At 42.4% G+C, this 19,049-nt stretch overlaps 1 protein-coding gene across 5 annotated transcripts in view; it reads left to right on the top strand.

The window, feature by feature from the left end:
- The window catches only part of DGKK (diacylglycerol kinase kappa), a 151,547-nt gene extending 139,529 nt beyond the window's left edge, over nt 1-12,018 (top strand). For 4 of the 5 annotated variants that reach the window (XM_069986148.1, XM_069986146.1, XM_069986147.1 and 1 more), the window contains 4 exons: nt 2,210-2,329; nt 7,280-7,388; nt 10,621-10,751; nt 11,103-12,018. In XM_069986148.1, the coding sequence (XP_069842249.1) occupies nt 2,210-2,329; nt 7,280-7,388; nt 10,621-10,751; nt 11,103-11,177 (435 nt within the window). In that variant the 3' untranslated portion in view covers nt 11,178-12,018. The remainder of the gene's footprint in view (nt 1-2,209; nt 2,330-7,279; nt 7,389-10,620; nt 10,752-11,102) is intronic. The other variant, XM_069986150.1, reaches the window with a different exon arrangement.
- Nucleotides 12,019-19,049: the final 7,031 nt, after the last annotated feature.

The following is a 19,049-nucleotide window of genomic DNA, read 5'->3' as shown; positions in this document are numbered from 1 at the left end:
CAGCTGCTCATCATTTAGGATCCCCCGGTGGGCCCCCAAAAGGCATTTGCAGCCGCAGGGCAGTTCTTGAGTACATACACAATTCAGTCAAATGCTGACAGGTGGCCGGGACTTCCGGCGCAGACAGTGTCTGCAACACACCCTGCCTGTGCAGGAAGATAGAAGAGGAGAGCCACGCCAGTACTACAACTGCTACAGTGGCAGGGGAGCATGAGGGAGGTGAGGTTATTTTTCTTCATCTTTTTTTATAACCATGGGCCATGTACTAAAGTGGGGACTACACAGGAGGGGGCCATCTACTAAAGGGGGACTACATTGGGGGCCATGTACTAAAAGGGGGACTACATTGGGGCCAGCTACTAAAGGGGGGACTACATAGAGGGCCATCTACTTAAAGGACAACTCCGGCCAAAACTATTTTTTAATATGTTATTACTTATGGAAAGTTAGACAAATTTCTAATGTACATTAATTTTGGGAAATGCACATATAGGGCTATTTCCCTTAACTTAGTAGATCAGGGAGACTTCAGATTCTGTAAAAAAACGTGACGTCACGAATCGGGGGTGTAATTACAATGGAGTGTCCAGCAGGGGGCGCACTATATAGAAGTCAATGAGTAGCATTGACTTCTATATATAGTGCGCCCCTGCTGGACACTCCATTGGAATTACAATGGATGTGTATGTAAATGTAATATACAGTATGTTTTTGATTGAATACATTTATGGAATACTTTGGGGAGCAAGTGTCCTTGCTACCCAAAGTAATCCATAAATGTATTTAACCAGTACGTTTGGAGGGCACCAAGCAGGGAGGGAGAGAAGTGCATCTACCTCCCCCCTGCTCGGTGCTGCTGCCACATATACACAGTACTACTACTCCCATTATCTGCTCATATTATGAGCAGATAATGGGGAAGTAGTACCTGTTCTATCCCCATAACATACGCCGCCGCCACCGCACAGCTGCTTGTCCCAAGAGCTTCAGGATGCCCCCTCCGCCGCTCCCCCTCCTCCTCCCAGTTAACAAGTTTTTACTATCGCGCCGATCATCTCCGCCTCTTACCGCCTCTCTCTGACGCTCACCGCTGCTGCTCTCTGCGCCCACATACCGCCTCCCAGTTCTCACAGCATGCCGGCCGGGGATGTGCGGACCGGGAGGCGGTATGTGGGCGCAGAGAGCAGCGGCGGTGATGATCGGCGTGATAGTAAGAACTTGTTAGCTGGGAAGAGGAGGGGGAGCGGCGGAGGTGGCATCCTTAAGCTTTTGGGACAAGCAGCTGTGCGACGGCGGCGGCGTTCATTATGGGGATAGCACATGAGCAGATAATGGGAGTAGTACCACTGTTTATATGTGGCAGCAGCACTGAGCAGGGGGGGAGGTAGATGCACTTCTCTCCCTCCCTGCTCAGTGCCCTCCAAACGTACTGGTTAAATACATTTATGGATTACTTTAGGGAGCAAGGACACTTGCTCCCCAAAGTATTCCATAAATGTATTCAATTAAAAACATACTGTATATTACATTTACATACCCATCCATTGTAATTCCAATGGAGTGTTCAGCAGGGGCGCACTATATATAGAAGTCAATGGTACTCATTGACTTCTATATATAGTGCCCCTCCTGCTGGACACTCCATTGTAATTACACCCCCGGTTCGTGACTTTTTTTTTAGAGAATCTGAAGTCTCCCTGATCTACTAAATTAAGGGAAATAGCCCTATATGTGCATTTCCCATAATTAATGTACATTAGAAATTTGTCTAACTTTCCATAAGTAAAAATAGTTTTGGCCGGACTTCTCCTTTAACAGAAGAATAAATTGAGGGCAATCTACTAAAAGGGGACTACACTGGGGGCCATCTACTATTGAAGTACCTACACAGGGGGCTTTCTACTATAGTGTTTAAGAGTCCTCGTTCATTTCCCAGACACCCTTCCAAGAATGCAAAATGAACAAATAAAAAATAGATGAGACCTGTGCGTGTCCATGTTCTCTTTGGTTTGTAAACTTTATGCACACACAGAGCAATTCTTAATGAACTTTAATATGTTATGTGTGAATAAGCTCTTATAAAATAGTCTTCTATATGGGCCTATTATTGGGGCCATAGCATTATATACTATTTTATAATTTCTTAATTACTCTTTGACAATAAGAATTGCCATGTTGTTTTCTATATGATTGTCTCTATTATCTCTAGCACTGGGAGACTCCTCAGGAAGAGGAAGGTCTACTCTGCGCTATTAATGCAGTGAGTCAAGACTTGCAGAAGTTATCTGACATTCATTGGATGGCACACATCATTAAATCAGCTGTGGAGGTACGGGCAATCTGACTTTGTATATCTACCTGTACATTTATTGCTTAAAGGGTAACTCCACATAAGGAAAACTTGTTTTCTATTAAAAGTACATTAAAAGTTATATAGATGTGTCTATACAATGTATTACCATATCTGTACGGTTCTGCCACACTGGTAGCTGATTGAAATCCAGGAAGTGAAGAAAAATGGCCTCTGTGCCAATTCACATTGTCTCCTGCTCCTTCTGCTCTCCCACCTTAGGAGACAAATCTTCCATGCCTCTGTCTCACATTGTGTGAACAGAATGATGGTGCAGACGAGGGCAGGGCTTGATGTCACTGGAGGCTTGGCTGGATTCATCATCTCTAACCAGCCAGAAGCAGGTGCTGCAGCCTCACTGAAATTAGGGCTACGTTCACACATGTTGGAGTTTCATTGCAGTACTACAGCGTATTCAAAAAATGATGCAGTAACACAACTAAATGGTGCTAAACGGCAGAGAGGATCAGTGCCGGCACTGCAATGAAACTGCAATGTGTGAACACAGCCTAGATGTTCTGAAACAGATTTGTGCGGGGAATGGGCAGGGTGGAGGACTGTGATGAACAGCTGAGGGAAAGCAATGCATTCTGGAACCTGTAGTACTGTGTAAAACTGCTCAACCAGTAGAGAACAGCCACACAATACAGAAAAAAGACCCCCAAAACAAATGGTTTTTTGGTAGTTTCAAAACTGGGATAGACAGGTAAGTAACCCTATTTGCTTCTGCAGAAGGTTAATTTTTTTACCTCTACCTGGAGTTCACCTTTAATACATCGTTAATTTGATGAAAGCAGCTTAGCCCTGGTTGACCATATCATTTTGGCTATTGAGTGGTGAGAACCAGAGCATTCCTTTCCTTTGCAGACAGGGTTAAGCATTGGTAGCAGTGTGATGAGGGTGTTGGGGATAGCAGGGAAATTAAAGGGGAACTCCAGGTAGAGGTAAAAAAAAAAAATGAAACTTTTGTGGCAGCAAATAGCATTACTTAACAATCGAAACCAGTCTTGAAACTACCAAAATCCATTTTCGTTTTGAAGGGGGGGGGGGTGTTCTGTATTGTGTGGCTGTACTTCCAGGTTGAGCAGTTGTGCACAGTGCTACAGGTTCCAGAGTGCAATGCTTTCCCTCAGCTGTTTATCACAGTTCCCCACCCTGCCCATTCCCTGCCCAAATCTGTTCACACTGTTCAATCTGTTTTCACACATTGCAGTTTCATTGTGTTACTGAATTATTTGCAATACTCTATCATTTCATTGTCATCCCACCCACACAGCACGCTGTATTCTCTACCTGTAACACTGATATTGGAATAAAGTAAAGAACTTTTTGAATTAGTTTTTTTTTCTTTTCATCTCAACGCGCATATTATGATCAAGCATCTTTGATATTGAGCCGAACAATAAGGACTTTATCCGATATTATCTTACATGAGACAGTGGCGTAGCTACCATGGTCAGAGCGGTCGCTGCTGTGACCTGGCCCGCCACAAGGGGGGCCTGCGAGGCCCCCTTTTGCCAGTGCACTTCCCCCCACAATCACTCTTATGACCTCAAACATTGTTTTGCTTGCTTGTACTGGCCCCAGCTGATGCACGACTGCCGGGGGTGTCCTATCCCTGGCAGCGCACGTGTCAGAGAACTCCCTGTGCGCCTGGGGCCATGACTTCCGGCACAGGGAATGCACATTAGAGATCGCTCCCTGTGCCAGAAGTACCAGCCCCGGCGCACAGGAAGTTCTCTGATGTGTACTCTGCCAGTGATAGGATGGGACACCCCGGCAGCCGTGCATCAGCCGGGGCCAGCCCAGGAGAATAGAGGCTTGACGGAGGAGCATGTTGCTAGGTGAGTTGTGTTTTTTTTTTTATCTGCTTTGCCATCTGTATGGGGACAGCATGGGGGGGGGCATCTATAAGGGAGAGCTACATAGGGGGCATCTATAAGAGGACAACAAGGGAAGAGGGGCATCTATAAGGGGACAACATGGGAGGGGGGGCCATTTAAAGGGGACAACATGGGAGGGGGTAACTTGGGGGGCCTCTATATATAGGGGGACAACATGGGGGTATCTATAAGGGGACAACATAGGGGGGCTATCTATACGGTGGAAAACATAGGGGGCCATATATATTTAGGGGTACAACATGGGGACATCTATAAGGGGGACAGCATAGGGGGACCATCTATGAGGGGGCGACATAGAAGGGGCAATCTATAAGGGGGACAACACAGGCGGAGCCATCTTTAAGGGGGACTACACAGGGGGCGTACATAATAGGGGATGCACAATGGGGGACATCTACTATAGGGGGACCACACATGGGGGGGCTCTCAAAGAGATGCACACAGGGCCATCTATATGGAAGACTGAACAAGGGGCCATCTATAAGGAGGCTACACAGAGGGGGTCATATACTATAAGGGGTATTACATAGAGTCAGCCTACCCACTAAATAGGGGGACAAAGGGGCCTTAGTATTTCCCCGTTGTATACTGGTAACATACAGGATTTAGTCAGTAACCGATATATATATATATATATATATATATATATATATATATAATCTACCAATAGCATCACTTGGTTGTGAAAGAGGGGGGGGGCCCAAGTTGACCTCTTGCACCAGGGCCCAGGACATATTAGCTACGTCCCTGACATGGGATATACTATTTAAGCCTTGTTTTTTGTCCAGGTGAGATTGGCAGTGCCGACTCTGATCCTCTCTGCCGTTTAGCATCATTTAATTGTGTTACTGCATCATTTTTGTGAAGACGCTGCAGTACTGCAATGCAACTCCCAACATGCGTGAACATAGCCCTAATTTCACTGCAGACTTTTGCACAATCTGTTGCAGCAGCTGCTTCTGGCTGGTCAGAGATGGTGAATCACTCAGGGGATTGGGGGATCCAGCCAAGCCTGCTGTGACACCAAGCCCTGCCCCCTGTCTGCATCATCAGCCTGTGCTCAGCAAACACACACAATGTGAGACAGAGACACAGACCGAGGCATGGAATTTTTGTCACCTAAGGGGAGAGAGCATAGGGAGCAGGAGACAATGTGGATTGGCACAGAGGTAATTTTTGTTCACTTTCTGGATTTTAATCAGCTACCAGTGTGGCAGAACCGCACAGATATGGTAATACATTATATAGACCCATCTATATAACTTTTAATGTAACAAGTTTTCTTTATGTGGAGTTCCTTATGTGGAGTTTCCCTTTAATAACACCAAGCCCATAATTCCAGTACCATAATGAAAGGCCTATTATGATCTTTTCTGTGGGGCTTCTACTCTGTTATGTTTACCATTGAAATAAATTTTATAAGAATGATGGAAATACAGCGTTATAGCTTTAGTAAAGCTTTAACGCTTTATTCATGCATTTAGTTTTTTTTTTAGGATTGTGTGCATTTTATCAAGAGTAACATAACTAGTATTCACATGTTTTTTTTTTGGTTGTTTTTTTAAGTCAAATTCTCGTAGAAAACCTCTTAAATGAAAATAAGGGTATATGCACACAGAGTAATTCTCGCTGAATGCTCCGTGCGGAATCCAACACTTGTCTCCGCACGCTTCCTCTTCCCTCTCCACCGGCTCCATAGACTCCATTATCTGCTTGGACGGATTCCACTGTCCACCCAAAGAATTGTCATAACAATTCTTCGTGCGGACAACGGAATCTGCATGAGCCTATGAAACCAGTGAAAAGGAAAGCCCAAACGCTCAGGGACGAACGGCAGATTCCGCAAGGAGTTTTCTGACAGATTACTCCATGTGCTTATACCCTTACATGTAAGTGCCCCTGAGGTTGCTGAAGTCTTTTACCCAGTCAGTGGGAAAAGTTAGTAGTTTTGTATATAGCCCTAGAGTTATTTTCTAGTGGTTTTGATTCCTTAGTTTTCACTGAATTGCACAAAGATACTCAACCACCTTTACTATAGGTCCACTTACCTGAATCTGCAGATCTGATCAGAACACCAGCAGTAAAGATTCTTCTTAACACTGTAGAACTATTATTAACATCCACTTATATTTTAATTAGTGTGGGTAAAAACTGACACTTTTTATCACTAAAATTAGGTACAAAGAGAATGACTGCTATTCAAACAGATTGGTATAAATGCTCATCTGTGATCTAGATTCATAGTAAAGAATGCAGATGTATCTTAGCGTATCTCTGAATAATAATCGTGCTGTAACTGTATAATAGCATTAAGCACTAAGTAATACATAATACATATAAAACAATATGCATCTGAGGCTCAACTGCCCAGGGGGCATTCCCCAGCAAAAGCCAAGGGTTAGCCAGCCCATCTGCACTAACTCAATGCCTGCTTGCACACGTCTACCCCAGTTGGCGTAGAAGATTTAAATATGTGGGGGTGGGCTGGCTAGCCCTGGGCTCTTGCTCTGTTAAGGAATGCTCCTGGGCAGTTGAGCGTTATTTACATATTAGAAGAAAGACTGGTATCTGGAAAAGGCTATGGACAGAATTCTGATGGGAAGTCACTTTAATTATCCAGTATAGTGCATGCAGAGACATAGGAGGGTACAGACTAATTGAGAACATGCCTCTAATACTGTAGCAAGGAGTCATTACCTGCATCAGTTCCCCCGTGCCTTTGCCCCTCTCTGTGCCTGTGCCCCCCCATGATTCATTAGTGAACTGAGCGTGCACCTTACATAATCAGTGGTCGCACTCCACTCCTACTGTGTTCTAAAAATTCATTTTCATTACTAATTAAAGTGAATTTTTATAACGGAGTGGAGTGCGACAACTGGTTATGTAAGGTGCACGCTCACTTCACTAATGAATCATTACTGAAGGGATTTGAAGGGACGCCACTTTTGCATACCCTATCTTCCTATAATATAATCATTTGTTGTTAAGATCAGTGAGTTGAATTGTCTGTATTTGCCATTATTAGGAGAACAGTGATGTGAGTGGTAAAGGCAGCTTAAAGCTCAGAATCATTTCAAAACCAAGAAAAGAAAAAGAAAAGTGTCATAAGCAGAAATCCAACAGCTCCCTAACAGGTAAGTAATGCTTAGAATTCGCTGTAATCCTATATGTATTGTTCATCATGATCATTATGGTTGTATACAGCAGGCCATACATGTTACAGCTGAACATCTGACAATCCCCTCTATAAACTTTACTTTATGTCTGCACAAAAAGAAAAAGCAAGTGTAGCCGCATTTAATGCAGTAGTTTTCCATATAGAATATGACAGCTCTACTATTATGGTATGGGTCTATTCAATGTGTTCTGCAAACAACACTGCAGAATTGTTCAGACCAGGATGGGATACAATAGTCAATGACTGCTACATAATTGATATTTGTAGCTGCTTCTCCAGAACTGCAAACTACTGTTTTTGTTTGTTAATGTTCTTCTGGACAGGTTGTAATTAGAGATGAGCGAACCGGGTTCGGGTTCGAGTCGATCCGAACCCGAACGATCGGCATTTGATTAGCGGTGGCTGCTGCACTTGGATAAAGCTCTAAGGTTGTCTGGAAAACATGGATACAGCCAATGACTATATCCATGCTTTCCACATAGCCTTAGGGCTTTATCCAACTTCAGCAGCCACCGCTAATCAAATGCCGAAAGTTCGGGTTCGGATCGACTCGAGCATGCTCAAGGTTCGCTCATCTCTAGTTGTAATCATACAACGGTATAAATATTGGTGTTACTAAATATGGCACTTTCCAAAGCTAAATGTCGTGCCCAGTATCAGATTCATGTGTTGGCATGGCAGATTATTTGGCATCTTAAATGGAACCCTCATGACTTTAAAATGTCCTCTATTACAAAAACCAGCAGAAATTATGGTAAAAAAAATGTTTAGCATAAGCACAAGTAGAAGCTATAAAACCTTACATGTATTGCCAGCTTAAAGGGACGCTATCAGCAGGTTACAAGAATCTAACCCGCTCATATGTTCCTATAGTGCATGGGGATGGTGCACCGACCCATCCTTGCCTGGTCCGCCCCTTTTAATATCAGCAGAGCAGGACGGCCAGGGCAGATCAGTGCGCTGGGGGCAGTAGTCCCGCTCCAGTGCACCAAAACGCCTCATTAATTTAGGTAATAAACCGCTAACATCATGAAAAAGGCGCCGAGGGTGAAGGCAAGAAACTTACCTTTATTCTCAGTGCTCCATGCCCTAGAGGGACACTATAGTTTCCCTATAAAACTAGTAGCTGACGAAGTGGAAGGGACTGTTCTAGAAACTATGTAGCCTGTCCAGCTGTACAGTGGTTGCGCAGGGGCGGATTAACATAGGATGCGGATAGCATAGGCCTTGGGCTGTTCACCGAGCCTGGGCCCCCCCCAGCCCAATGTAACTATGGCAGCACTAGCGTGGTGTTCATAGTACAGGATAGATAATGTCATGATGCCCTGGAGACAGAACACAACTGAAAGTCTTTTTCTGTGGCCATGGGCCCCCCAGGAGCTCAGGGCCCCAGGCTAGCGCCCAAAAAGGACCTATTATAATCCGCAACTGGGTTGCAGGGGCTTAAAGGGTCCACTTCTATCTGCTAATTGAAAGCTTGCATCTATAATGATGCATTGGCCCTTGTCAGTAGGGCACATCCTTACATAGTAAACAGCACAGGCTTCGTGGTGACAGTGAGCTATGATGTAGTCTGCAACATGCTGCAACATTTTAGAAGAGACAAGGAGGCCGGGTCTTGAGCGGCTTCTCCCCGCCTTGCTGGCCCTCACTTGTCAGACTCTATTTGTGTAAAAGGAGAGACCTGTCAATGAAGCCCAGCAGTTCTGGAAAATGGTGACAGAGAGTTAGCCTTCTTGACCTACTGTCCCAGTTGTGGCCAGTCTGTAAAGAAAAAATCAGCAGTTTTGTGCATGTATAGTATAGTCTGAGGGAATCCTACCATGAGCTTTAGGCTGCCTGATGTGCAGACATTAAACAAGCACAGGCTGCCAAACTACACCTGCCTAATGATGCACTGTGGTGTCTTAGAAAAGTCATAGTTTTAAGGAAAACTATCAGCAGCTTTGTATATATGAACCTGCTAATAGTTACCTTCCTCTTCTGATGCTTGTAAGTGCTGCTGTTTTTGTTATACTCAATCGTATAAAAATATGCAAATAACTTGTTAGGAGTACAGAGGGCATTCCTCGGCCTTCCAGCATCGTTTAGCCAACCCAATGCCTCCGATACTCACACTTACTTATGCATAAGCAGGCAGGAATATATGCCAGTAGGCATGAGCATCGTAGTGGGTGGGTGGGGCGTACAGTGCTCTGAGGGCTGAGGATCGCCCCCTGTGCTCCTAACAAGATATTTGCATATTTTTATAATATTGAATATCACAAAAACAGGAGAACTTACAAGTGTCAGAAGACCCGCCCCTTTAAGAGGAGGTAAGCGGCCATCCACCGGGAACCATCAGCAGGTTCAGGTTTATATGCACAAACCTGCTTTTTCTTTAAACTATGACTTTTCTAAGACACCTCAGTGCATCATAGCAAGCTGTAGTTTAGCAGTCTGTGCTTGTTTAATGCTGTCTGCACTTCAGGCAGCATGAAGCTCATGATAGGATTCCATTAGACTATACTAGGGATCTATAAGCTAAATGCTGTGAGTTTGCATGTACTGTTGTTGCACAGCAGTTGCTCCAGGTGGGCTCTGTATCAATTTGGTGTTTGCATATGCTTTTTGTGACCTTACGAATGCACAGCATTGTATGAGGCTGTTTCTTTCCATATGTTTATGGCCTAAAGATTTACTGTTGTACATATGCAGTGAAACCCCCAATGTCTATGCATAAGTTTCTCCTAGACTGCATAGAATAAATACATGGTTCTTTCAAGTTTCACCAGCTTTGCTATTGGCTGGTGAGAGTCTGTATAGGACTCCTCCAGAAGAATCGTACTGATAGCAAAGGGAGGGGGGGGGGGGGGGGGGTTGGCTAAAGGGTCATGGAAAGGGAGTGGCGGTTTGGTCATGTAATAAACATCAGCCCCCTTTGTCCTGGGTGCTATATCTGGCACCTTAAGCAGGGCTTATTTTGGCCACCTCTCTGAAAGCCACTGGTGGAGCAGCTTGTCATTATTCTAATTAGTACCCTGGAAAGATGTTGATGAGAGAAGCAACATGGCAGAACTCTGACTGGTTCATCTGTCTGCTTTTCTATATGTGACTTCTGTTACTAGATGCAAGTGTCTCATCTAAGCCTTTTGTTGCTAACTTGGTTGATTGCTTTTCTGTTCACTTTTGTTTTATCTCTCTGCTAGTGGATAAATGGGGAACAGAGGAAGTTGCAGCTTGGCTTGAAGTCTTGGGTTTAGGGGAATACAAGGACATTTTTATCCGCCATGACATCCAGGGCTCAGAACTGGTGCTGCTGGAGAGGAGGGATCTCAAGGTATTCAGCAAGGGGATCAAATCTCCTTCAGTCATGGTTTCCCTTCCACATAGTCAACTCATGGTCTTTATGTTCTATAAATTGCCCAAACCATCAAACTTTTCCAAATATACAGTGACTTAATAACAAGAAAGGCTAGGGCAATTTTTAGAATACCATCACACATGGCAGGCATTGTATTTTATATGTTACTTCATGCACATTGTAGTGAATCATTTTTATAATGTATGCAGGCAGCAATGCCATTGTCTAACTCTTCTCTCTGTTTCCACATATAACATTTATACGTGTAATAGTTCTCATATCATTGGATTCTGGCATGTAATATGATTTCTTTGCTTTCCTTTATAGGATTTGGGAATAGCCAAAGTTGGCCATATGAAGAGGATTCTACAGGGCATTAAAGACATTACCAACCCCGTGTAGAAGCATTACTATTACATGTCACATCACTGGGGATGAAAGATATATTATGGAGTACCTATCAGCTGCTTACAGTTAAAATAGACTTTAATGCCAAATTTATTTTTATTGCTATAGTTCTTCTGGAGGTTTATTTTAAAGTAAATTATAATTGTTTATTGGGCAGCATTGCCTTGTTAGTAGAAGACCATACAAACAACGTTTGAAGTATCAGTTTTATGAATGTTAGCTTGTTCTCCCAAGAAATGCTGTGATGCCTAAATGCAAGTATTTTGAGTCCTTAATTTTCCATAATAGATATTTTTTAAACTATTCATCCACACCGATCATTCAAATGTTAATCTTGCATCAAATTTCTTAGATTACCACATGTTCTAATAATTGTAAGCTTAGTGTATAATACAGTGTAAGAGAATGCTACATGCTATGATATAATAGGGTATAGTAGCTTACTACATGCTCCGATAACTCTGAGCTCAGCGTATAATGGAGTGTAGTCGATTACTACATGCTCCGATAAGTCTGAGCTCAGTGTATAATGGGGAGTAGTAGCTTACTACATGAGCTCAGTCTATAATAGGGTGTAGTAGATTACTACATGCTCTAATATCTCTGAGCTCAGTCTATAATAGGGTGTATAACTTGGAGCTCAGTGTATAATGGGGTGTAGTAGATTACTACATGCACTGATAACTGAGCTCAGTGTGTAGTGGGTTGTAGTAGATTACTACATGCACTGATAACTCCTAGCTCAGTGTATCGTGGGGTGTAGTATATTACTACATGCACTGATAACTCTGAGCTCAGTATATAATGGACTGTAGTAGATTACTACATGCTCCGATAACTCTGGGCTCAGTGTATAGTGGGGTGTAGTAGATTACTATATGCTATGATAACTCTGAGCTCAGTGTATCGTGGGGTGTAGTATATTACTACATGCACTGATAACTCTGAGCTCAGTATATAATGGACTGTAGTAGATTACTACATGCTCCGATAACTCCTAGCTCAGTGTATAGTGGGGTGTAGTAGATTACTACATGCTCCGATAACTCCTAGCTCAGTGTATAGTGGGGTGTAGTAGATTACTATATGCTATGATAACTCTGAGCTCAGTATATAATGGACTGTAGTAGATCACTACATGCACTGATAACTCTGAGCTCAGTATATAATGGACTGTAGTAGATTACTACATGCACTGATAACTCCTAGCTCAGTGTATCGTGGGGTGTAGTAGATCACTACATGCACTGATAACTCTGAGCTCAGTATATAATGGACTGTAGTAGATCACTACATGCACTGATAACTCTGAGCTCAGTGTATAGTGGGGGGTAGTAGAAAGCTAAATGTTCTTATATTTTACCTTCACTGTATGAAGGTATAGTACCTTCTCTGCAGTACAGGTAGCCAAGAACATTATGTCCATTAGAAAATTTGGAAATCTGAAAAACAGACCTTTAAATGCTATGAAATTAACTTTACAAATGACTCATAATAGATCTTTGTACCTGAAAACAACACGGAAGGGTTTCACATTAAGATTATGTTTGACATGTATGATAAACTATTTATACACTGGTTTTGTAAGAAAAACTTGAATGAATATGAATTTTGCTTTTATGGTCTTTTTTCAATTTCTAATTTTTTTTCTCTCATCTTTTTTTAAAGATTCCAACTGTGAAATTGTGTTTTTTTTTCCAACATAAGTAAACTCTGCATTTCTGCATGTTATTTAAAAGATATGATTAAATGTAAATGTCTATTTCAAATATACTGTATTATTTTTGTGCAGCAATGACTTGTCCGTGGGCAAGGTTCTATGATCTTAAGTGTAATTGTAAATGTACAGTTGGAACAATATTTATTGGTGGAGTGGTCATTTTGTCTTGTAAATGGCTTATTTGCTTCAGGATGTTTTTCACAATCTGTGCTGTATTGTAACTGAATACTATGTAAATGATCAGTACTTATATACTTGAGTTAACTCCTTGAGTTATTCTGTGAAATATGTAAATGTCCGTTTCCAAATAAAAAAATAAAAAAAAAGTTTAAGGAAATCACCTCCTTAAAACAGTTGCAGCCGGATAACACTGCATGGAGGCCTTGTCCTCATATATTATTGATACATTCCTGATATAACAGATGCCTGTGCATTTCTCTTCTCTCAAGAAAACAAGAAGTAAGAGACAACAAAAAGGCAAAGATGGAGTTAAAGTACTAGGTTCTCTATGAAGCCTTATCTACCTACATGATAAACATGACATATTAAATGGTTATCTTCATTGGTCAATAGGGAATTGGTTTATATCACTTTACAATTCTGTCTATTCACAATCATTTACTATATTACAGATGTTCTCCAGGAGTTGCACAATGGCATAAGGAAAACTGGGCTAAGCCGCCTGCTCATACAGTAACAGATTACCCCTAATGCCCCTCATTCTGTATTAAGGGTGTGTTCACATGTACAGGATCTGCTGCAGATTTGATTTACTTTGAGGCTATGTTCACATTACGTGAACACCCGGCCGTTCCGGTACTTAAGTACAGGCCGGATGATCTTTCTGGCAGTGGAGCTCTAATGCGGGCGCATCAGCGCGCACCCGCATCAGAGCTCCCATAGCCCACAGTGAAGCAAGCGGCCGGAGCTGCTTGCTTCACTGTGTGAACTGACAGGTCTTTCTGCGTCCGGAACTCACTGAATTCCGGCCGCAGAAAACTGACATGTCAGTTTTTCCCATCGCCGCATGGGATCCCGGCTGGAGGCAATACGATGTGTGTAGGCTCCGGCTTGGATCCCATTGAAAATAAGGCTATATTCCACCCCTCAAAACTACGTTTGTAGTTCTGCGGCGAAACTACGGCCATAGTTTTACGTAGTGTGAACATAGCCTGAATCTGCAACTTTAAATCTGCAACTTTAAATCTGCGGCAGATCCTGTATGTGTGAACGCACCCTAAAGGAGCATTCTAGTGGAAAACATTTCTCACATATAGATTGGATAGGTAATTGATGTTAGATCGATTTGGATACAATCACTCTGACCCTCACTAAACAAAGGACTCCATTCCATACCGGGGTGCTAACACAACTGGAATACCCCTTTATTACCAAGGCATCAGGGAAAGGAGCAGTAATGTGTGGGCTCTGTGTAATATTTGGGTGTCTGTCAGTTCTGCTGGTGATGTGGTTTGTTGTGTAGTTGCAATGAAACAGAGATTAAAAGAAAGAAGCCTAGACCTCAAAGCTAGTGTAGGTATGCATATGGATAAAAATTGGTATGTGAAGTGAAAATGAATAAGTGAAAATCCACAAAATGACAAGAACACAATAAAAGCAGCTCAGGCAATGGCAACCCTAAGTTACAAAAAAAAAAAAAAGAGAGGAGCCTGGATGTCCAGGCAATATACCTAATGTCTGCTTGATAGTCCAATTTAATATTGGTAATAATAGTAAAAATAGTAAAAATCTCAAACATGGATCAATGCATCAGTGTAAAAACTGAGATACAAATATAACTACTAACAAACACAAATATTAGAGAAAAAAAAAACAGTAATACACAGTTTAAAATGTAAAATGTAACCATAGGGCCCTTATGGTGTTATGCTAGTCACAGCCGTGGCAAAGAGACACAAAAATAGCGCATTGGAATATATTAAGCGCTGTAGAACTATAAGTCTCAGCATGGCCTTGTTCTCAGATGCAGGGAGCTGAGGTGCTAAGTCGCTGGGTCCTAATGCCAATGGGCTCTCAATCGGATCGCTGGTAGCGGGGCCGCTGGCTACATGCGGTGGATGTATAGATGAACAAAATGTATGCCAGTGCTGTATATATATGCCAAACGCATTTCAGAACCACTCCCGGGTTCCTTTCTTAGTGGCTGAATTATGAATTTTGTGGATTTTCACTTATCCATTTTCATTTCACATTCCAATTTTTATCCATCTGCATATCTACACTAGCTTTGAGGTCTAGGCTTCTTTATTTTATTCTCTGTTTGATATTTAGTGATCAGGGTAGTCACTGCCTAGTTGTGACCTCGGCCCCGGAGATTATAGTGAGCTGCACCCACCGTCTTTACTGTCCTAGTTGCAATGGAAGGTTAGAAAAAGTTCATTTATGTTTCCTGCTGTTTGACATTTCCTTACACTAAACTAGAGAACCTCGCTGAATGTATGAATGAATCTTAGTGGAAAGGATGATGGCGGCTTACAATTGTTAGTCATTAGTAAGTCATTAGTTTCAGCACTGAAAACACTTTAAAAATTTTCTCCCTTCTTCTAATCCCAATTCTTTAATCCTTGTAAACCTTGAAACCTTCACAATTTACCATTCTTACTGACTAGCATGTTAAAAAAAAAGTGTAATACTATTGTATATGTGTGAATATGTATTGTACTTCTACATTGGCAGCTGGTTTTGGTGTTTATTCCCCCCATATACCCACAAATGTATGTTAACGGCAAATGTTGCTGTGACAGCATTGGCCACCAAGTCTATGGAAGATCTTAGCAACCACTTACGTTTAATACTGAGCAACTTAACCAAATACTATTTTTATTGTGATTGTACGCACTTGATATCGTCCTAGTGTCTGTTTTCTTGTCTCTAAAACCCTAAAGTTGTAAAATGGTATTAAAAGGAAAACCATAAAAAAGCCTTCTGATACTATAGTTTGTTTATTTCCATAAAGTTTTCACAATCTAGTCTCTAGTCGGGATTCTATTACTTTTAATTTGTATAGTGGGTAACATTTACCTGAGCAAATTTCAATAAATCAATAGCTCAAGCAAAGACAAACTTCATAATATATTGTTATAAGATACCACTATCACCACTTAGGTAGATCTTGGGTATGGTTGCTAGAGGAAGCACTGCGCAGATGAAAGATGTGGAAAGCATTTACCTTACTGTTTGTACCTTCAGTCTATCATCTACTGCATACATTTTTCGTGTGCATAATTTACAAAAAGTCACACACAGCATGATAAATCTGTGCAAATTTACACAAAGTTCCAATGAAAACTTGCCAGTAAGGCTGTCGAGAGTTTGTGTATAACCGCATAAAGATTTGTGCAAACCTTGCCATGTCCAATAAGTCATGTTGGAGCCATGTTTCTTCTAATTACCATAGACAAATAGTCCAGTGAATCCTCACTTTTCTGTGCAATTGCCTACCCTGGAGCCCAGGGCTAGTGATGGCTGCTTTTAAAGGAGAAGTCCAGATGTGTCCCATCCAAGTCACTGACTGGCTGAGCATCAGTCAGCTGGGTTGTGACGTAGCCGGAGGGGAGCCCCGAAGACAGCCAGCTGGAGTCTAGGAGCAGGATGCGGACACCAGAACAGGTAACTATAACTTACATAGTTAATACGGTTGAAGAAAGACACATGTCCACCGAGTTCAACCAAGGAGGGGATGGATACAGGGAAGGGAGGGTATACAAGGAGGGGATGGATACAGGGAAGGGGACAGAGGATGATAGGTTCTATACATATACATTAATATTATTTTGGTCTAAGAACTTGTCTTACCCGATTTTGAAGCCCTCTACTGTTTTTGCTGTGACCAGATCCTGTGGTAGACTGTTCCACAGATTCACAGTCCTCATTGTAAAGAAGGCTTGTCACCTCCGGAGATTGAACCTTTTTTTCTCCAGGCGGAGGCAGTGCTCCCTTGTCCTTTGAGGGGGTTTTACCTGGAACATCTTTTCCCCATATTTCTTGTAGGGGCCATTTATATATTTAAATAAATTAATCATATCTCCCCTTAAACGTCTCTTCTCCAGACTAAACACATTTAATTCTTTTATTTTCTCCTCATAACTAAGATGCTCCATTCCCCTTATTAGTTTAGTTGCCCGTCTTTGTACCCTTTCCAGCTCTAGAACATCCTTTTTATGAATCGGATTCCAAAACTGGACAGCATACTCCAGATGAGGCCGCACCAAGGCTTTATAAAGCAGTAATATTATATCCCTGTCCCGAGAGTCCATGCCTGTTTTGATGCATGACAATATCCTGCTGCTGACTGACATTATGTGCTGTACTTTAGTCTATTATCTACAAGTACACCCAGATCCCTCTCTACCAGTAACTCTCCCAGTGTAACTGCCTCTAGGACATAGGATACATGCGGGTTATTAGTATACAGGTGCATAACTACATTTATCCACATTGAAACTCATTTGCCAAGTGGACGCTCAAACACTCAGTGAATCTAAGTCATCCTGTAACATTTGCACATCTTCCATAAACTGTACTGTACTACAAGGCTTGGTGTCATCTGAAAACTTATTTTTTTCATTCTCCACCCACCCCCTGCCCGTAATGATTTTTTGCCCCTCCACGGCAATAGAGCATATATAGGAACTGAAAAAGGCAACTTAAGAGAGCATGCAAGTCATTTAGTTTTGGTGGGCGTGTGGAGGAGGAAAAGACATAAGTAGTGTAGCAAGACCTCTGTCCTGAAGATTGTGTGTTTTTCTTCAGTTTTCTATGGCTGCAGGTGTGTGTGTGTGTGTGTATGTGTGAGTGTGTGCACATGCTATGGCTGCAGTAGCTTGTGTGTATGCTATGGCTGCAGCAGGCTGTGTGTGTGTGTATATATGCTATGGCTGCAGCAGGCTGTGTGTGGGTATGCTATGGCTGCAGCATGCTGTGTGTGTGTCCGCGCTATGGCTGCAGCAGGCTGTGTGGGTGTGTATGCGTGCGCTATTGTGTGCCCCCACGGTGACCTTCTATATCACTCTGTGACCTCTATATCACTATGTATGACCCCTCTCTATATCACTATGTGTAACCTCTATAGTACAGGTATCTGGCATTGTTAGCAGTGTTTCTTTAAGTTTGGTGAATATTTAGTTAGAAACATAGAAGACTGTCAGCAGGAAAAGACCACCTGCTCCATCTAATCTTGTTGTGAGTAGTTCAGGAAATGGAGGCTGGAGACTGGCTGCATCCACTGCACACACAGGAGAAGCTGCTTTATATACAGTATTCCTTTATTCACTCAGAAGTCGCCCCAGGATCATGTAGGACATTAGGGAGAAGCTGCTGAGCCAGTGTGATAAATAACTCCCCTGGTATATGACTGGCCATTTAGGAAGGAGCAGGAGTCTGAGTCGGTCCTGATAAAATTCAGGAGTCGGAGCTGCGACTTACCGACTCCACAGCCCTGCTGGCATCTGCCTCAAGGGTTTTCTCTGGATCAACACAGTAGGGTTATAGGTTGAACTTGAACTCTTGTCTTATTTCAATTTTATTACTTATGTAACATTATGGGGATAGCAAAGTGGGGTTGTGCTACAACTGGGGAGCAATTGGCACCAGGGTGAATTATAAGAAGCCATCTGAGGCAGTGAGGCTCTGGGCAATATTTGATGAAAAGCATCACACATCTAAATAATTTTGCAGACTGAGTACATTCGTTTGTGAAAATGGCCCTAAAAGTGCCCCAGTGGCCTCCTGTCCTAGCATAGTGCCTCCTGCCACACTCAATCTTCTGACAACTCCTACTTTGCCTACAGTTTAAAAGGTGAATTTCTCATAACTCACTCCGATCTGTGGAAGGTGCTGGAGAAACATGTATGATCCATAGAGGCCCCATCTTGGAACGTACAGGATGCTGTAGTTTGCACTGAACTGTTCCAAACAAGCAGGAAAAAGTGGCATGTCTCGTTTTTCCATGCAAAAAAAAAAAAAGCCCAACGGAAAGCCAGGAACAGGTCAAAGTACGCAGTAAGCAAGTATAACAATATGCTGTCGAAATCCAAGTCTAACATTAGATTTTGCCACATACCTAGCTGCGTTGTTTAACAATTTAAGGAGAATCTGCCTTGTGAACCCAGTCTAACAATCATAGA

Source organism: Dendropsophus ebraccatus, chromosome 10, assembly GCF_027789765.1.
Source record: "Dendropsophus ebraccatus isolate aDenEbr1 chromosome 10, aDenEbr1.pat, whole genome shotgun sequence".
NCBI classification, from domain to species: domain Eukaryota; kingdom Metazoa; phylum Chordata; class Amphibia; order Anura; family Hylidae; genus Dendropsophus; species Dendropsophus ebraccatus.
The sequence above is the reverse complement of the archived record's forward strand: the minus strand, read 5'-3'. Positions and strand labels throughout refer to the sequence as shown.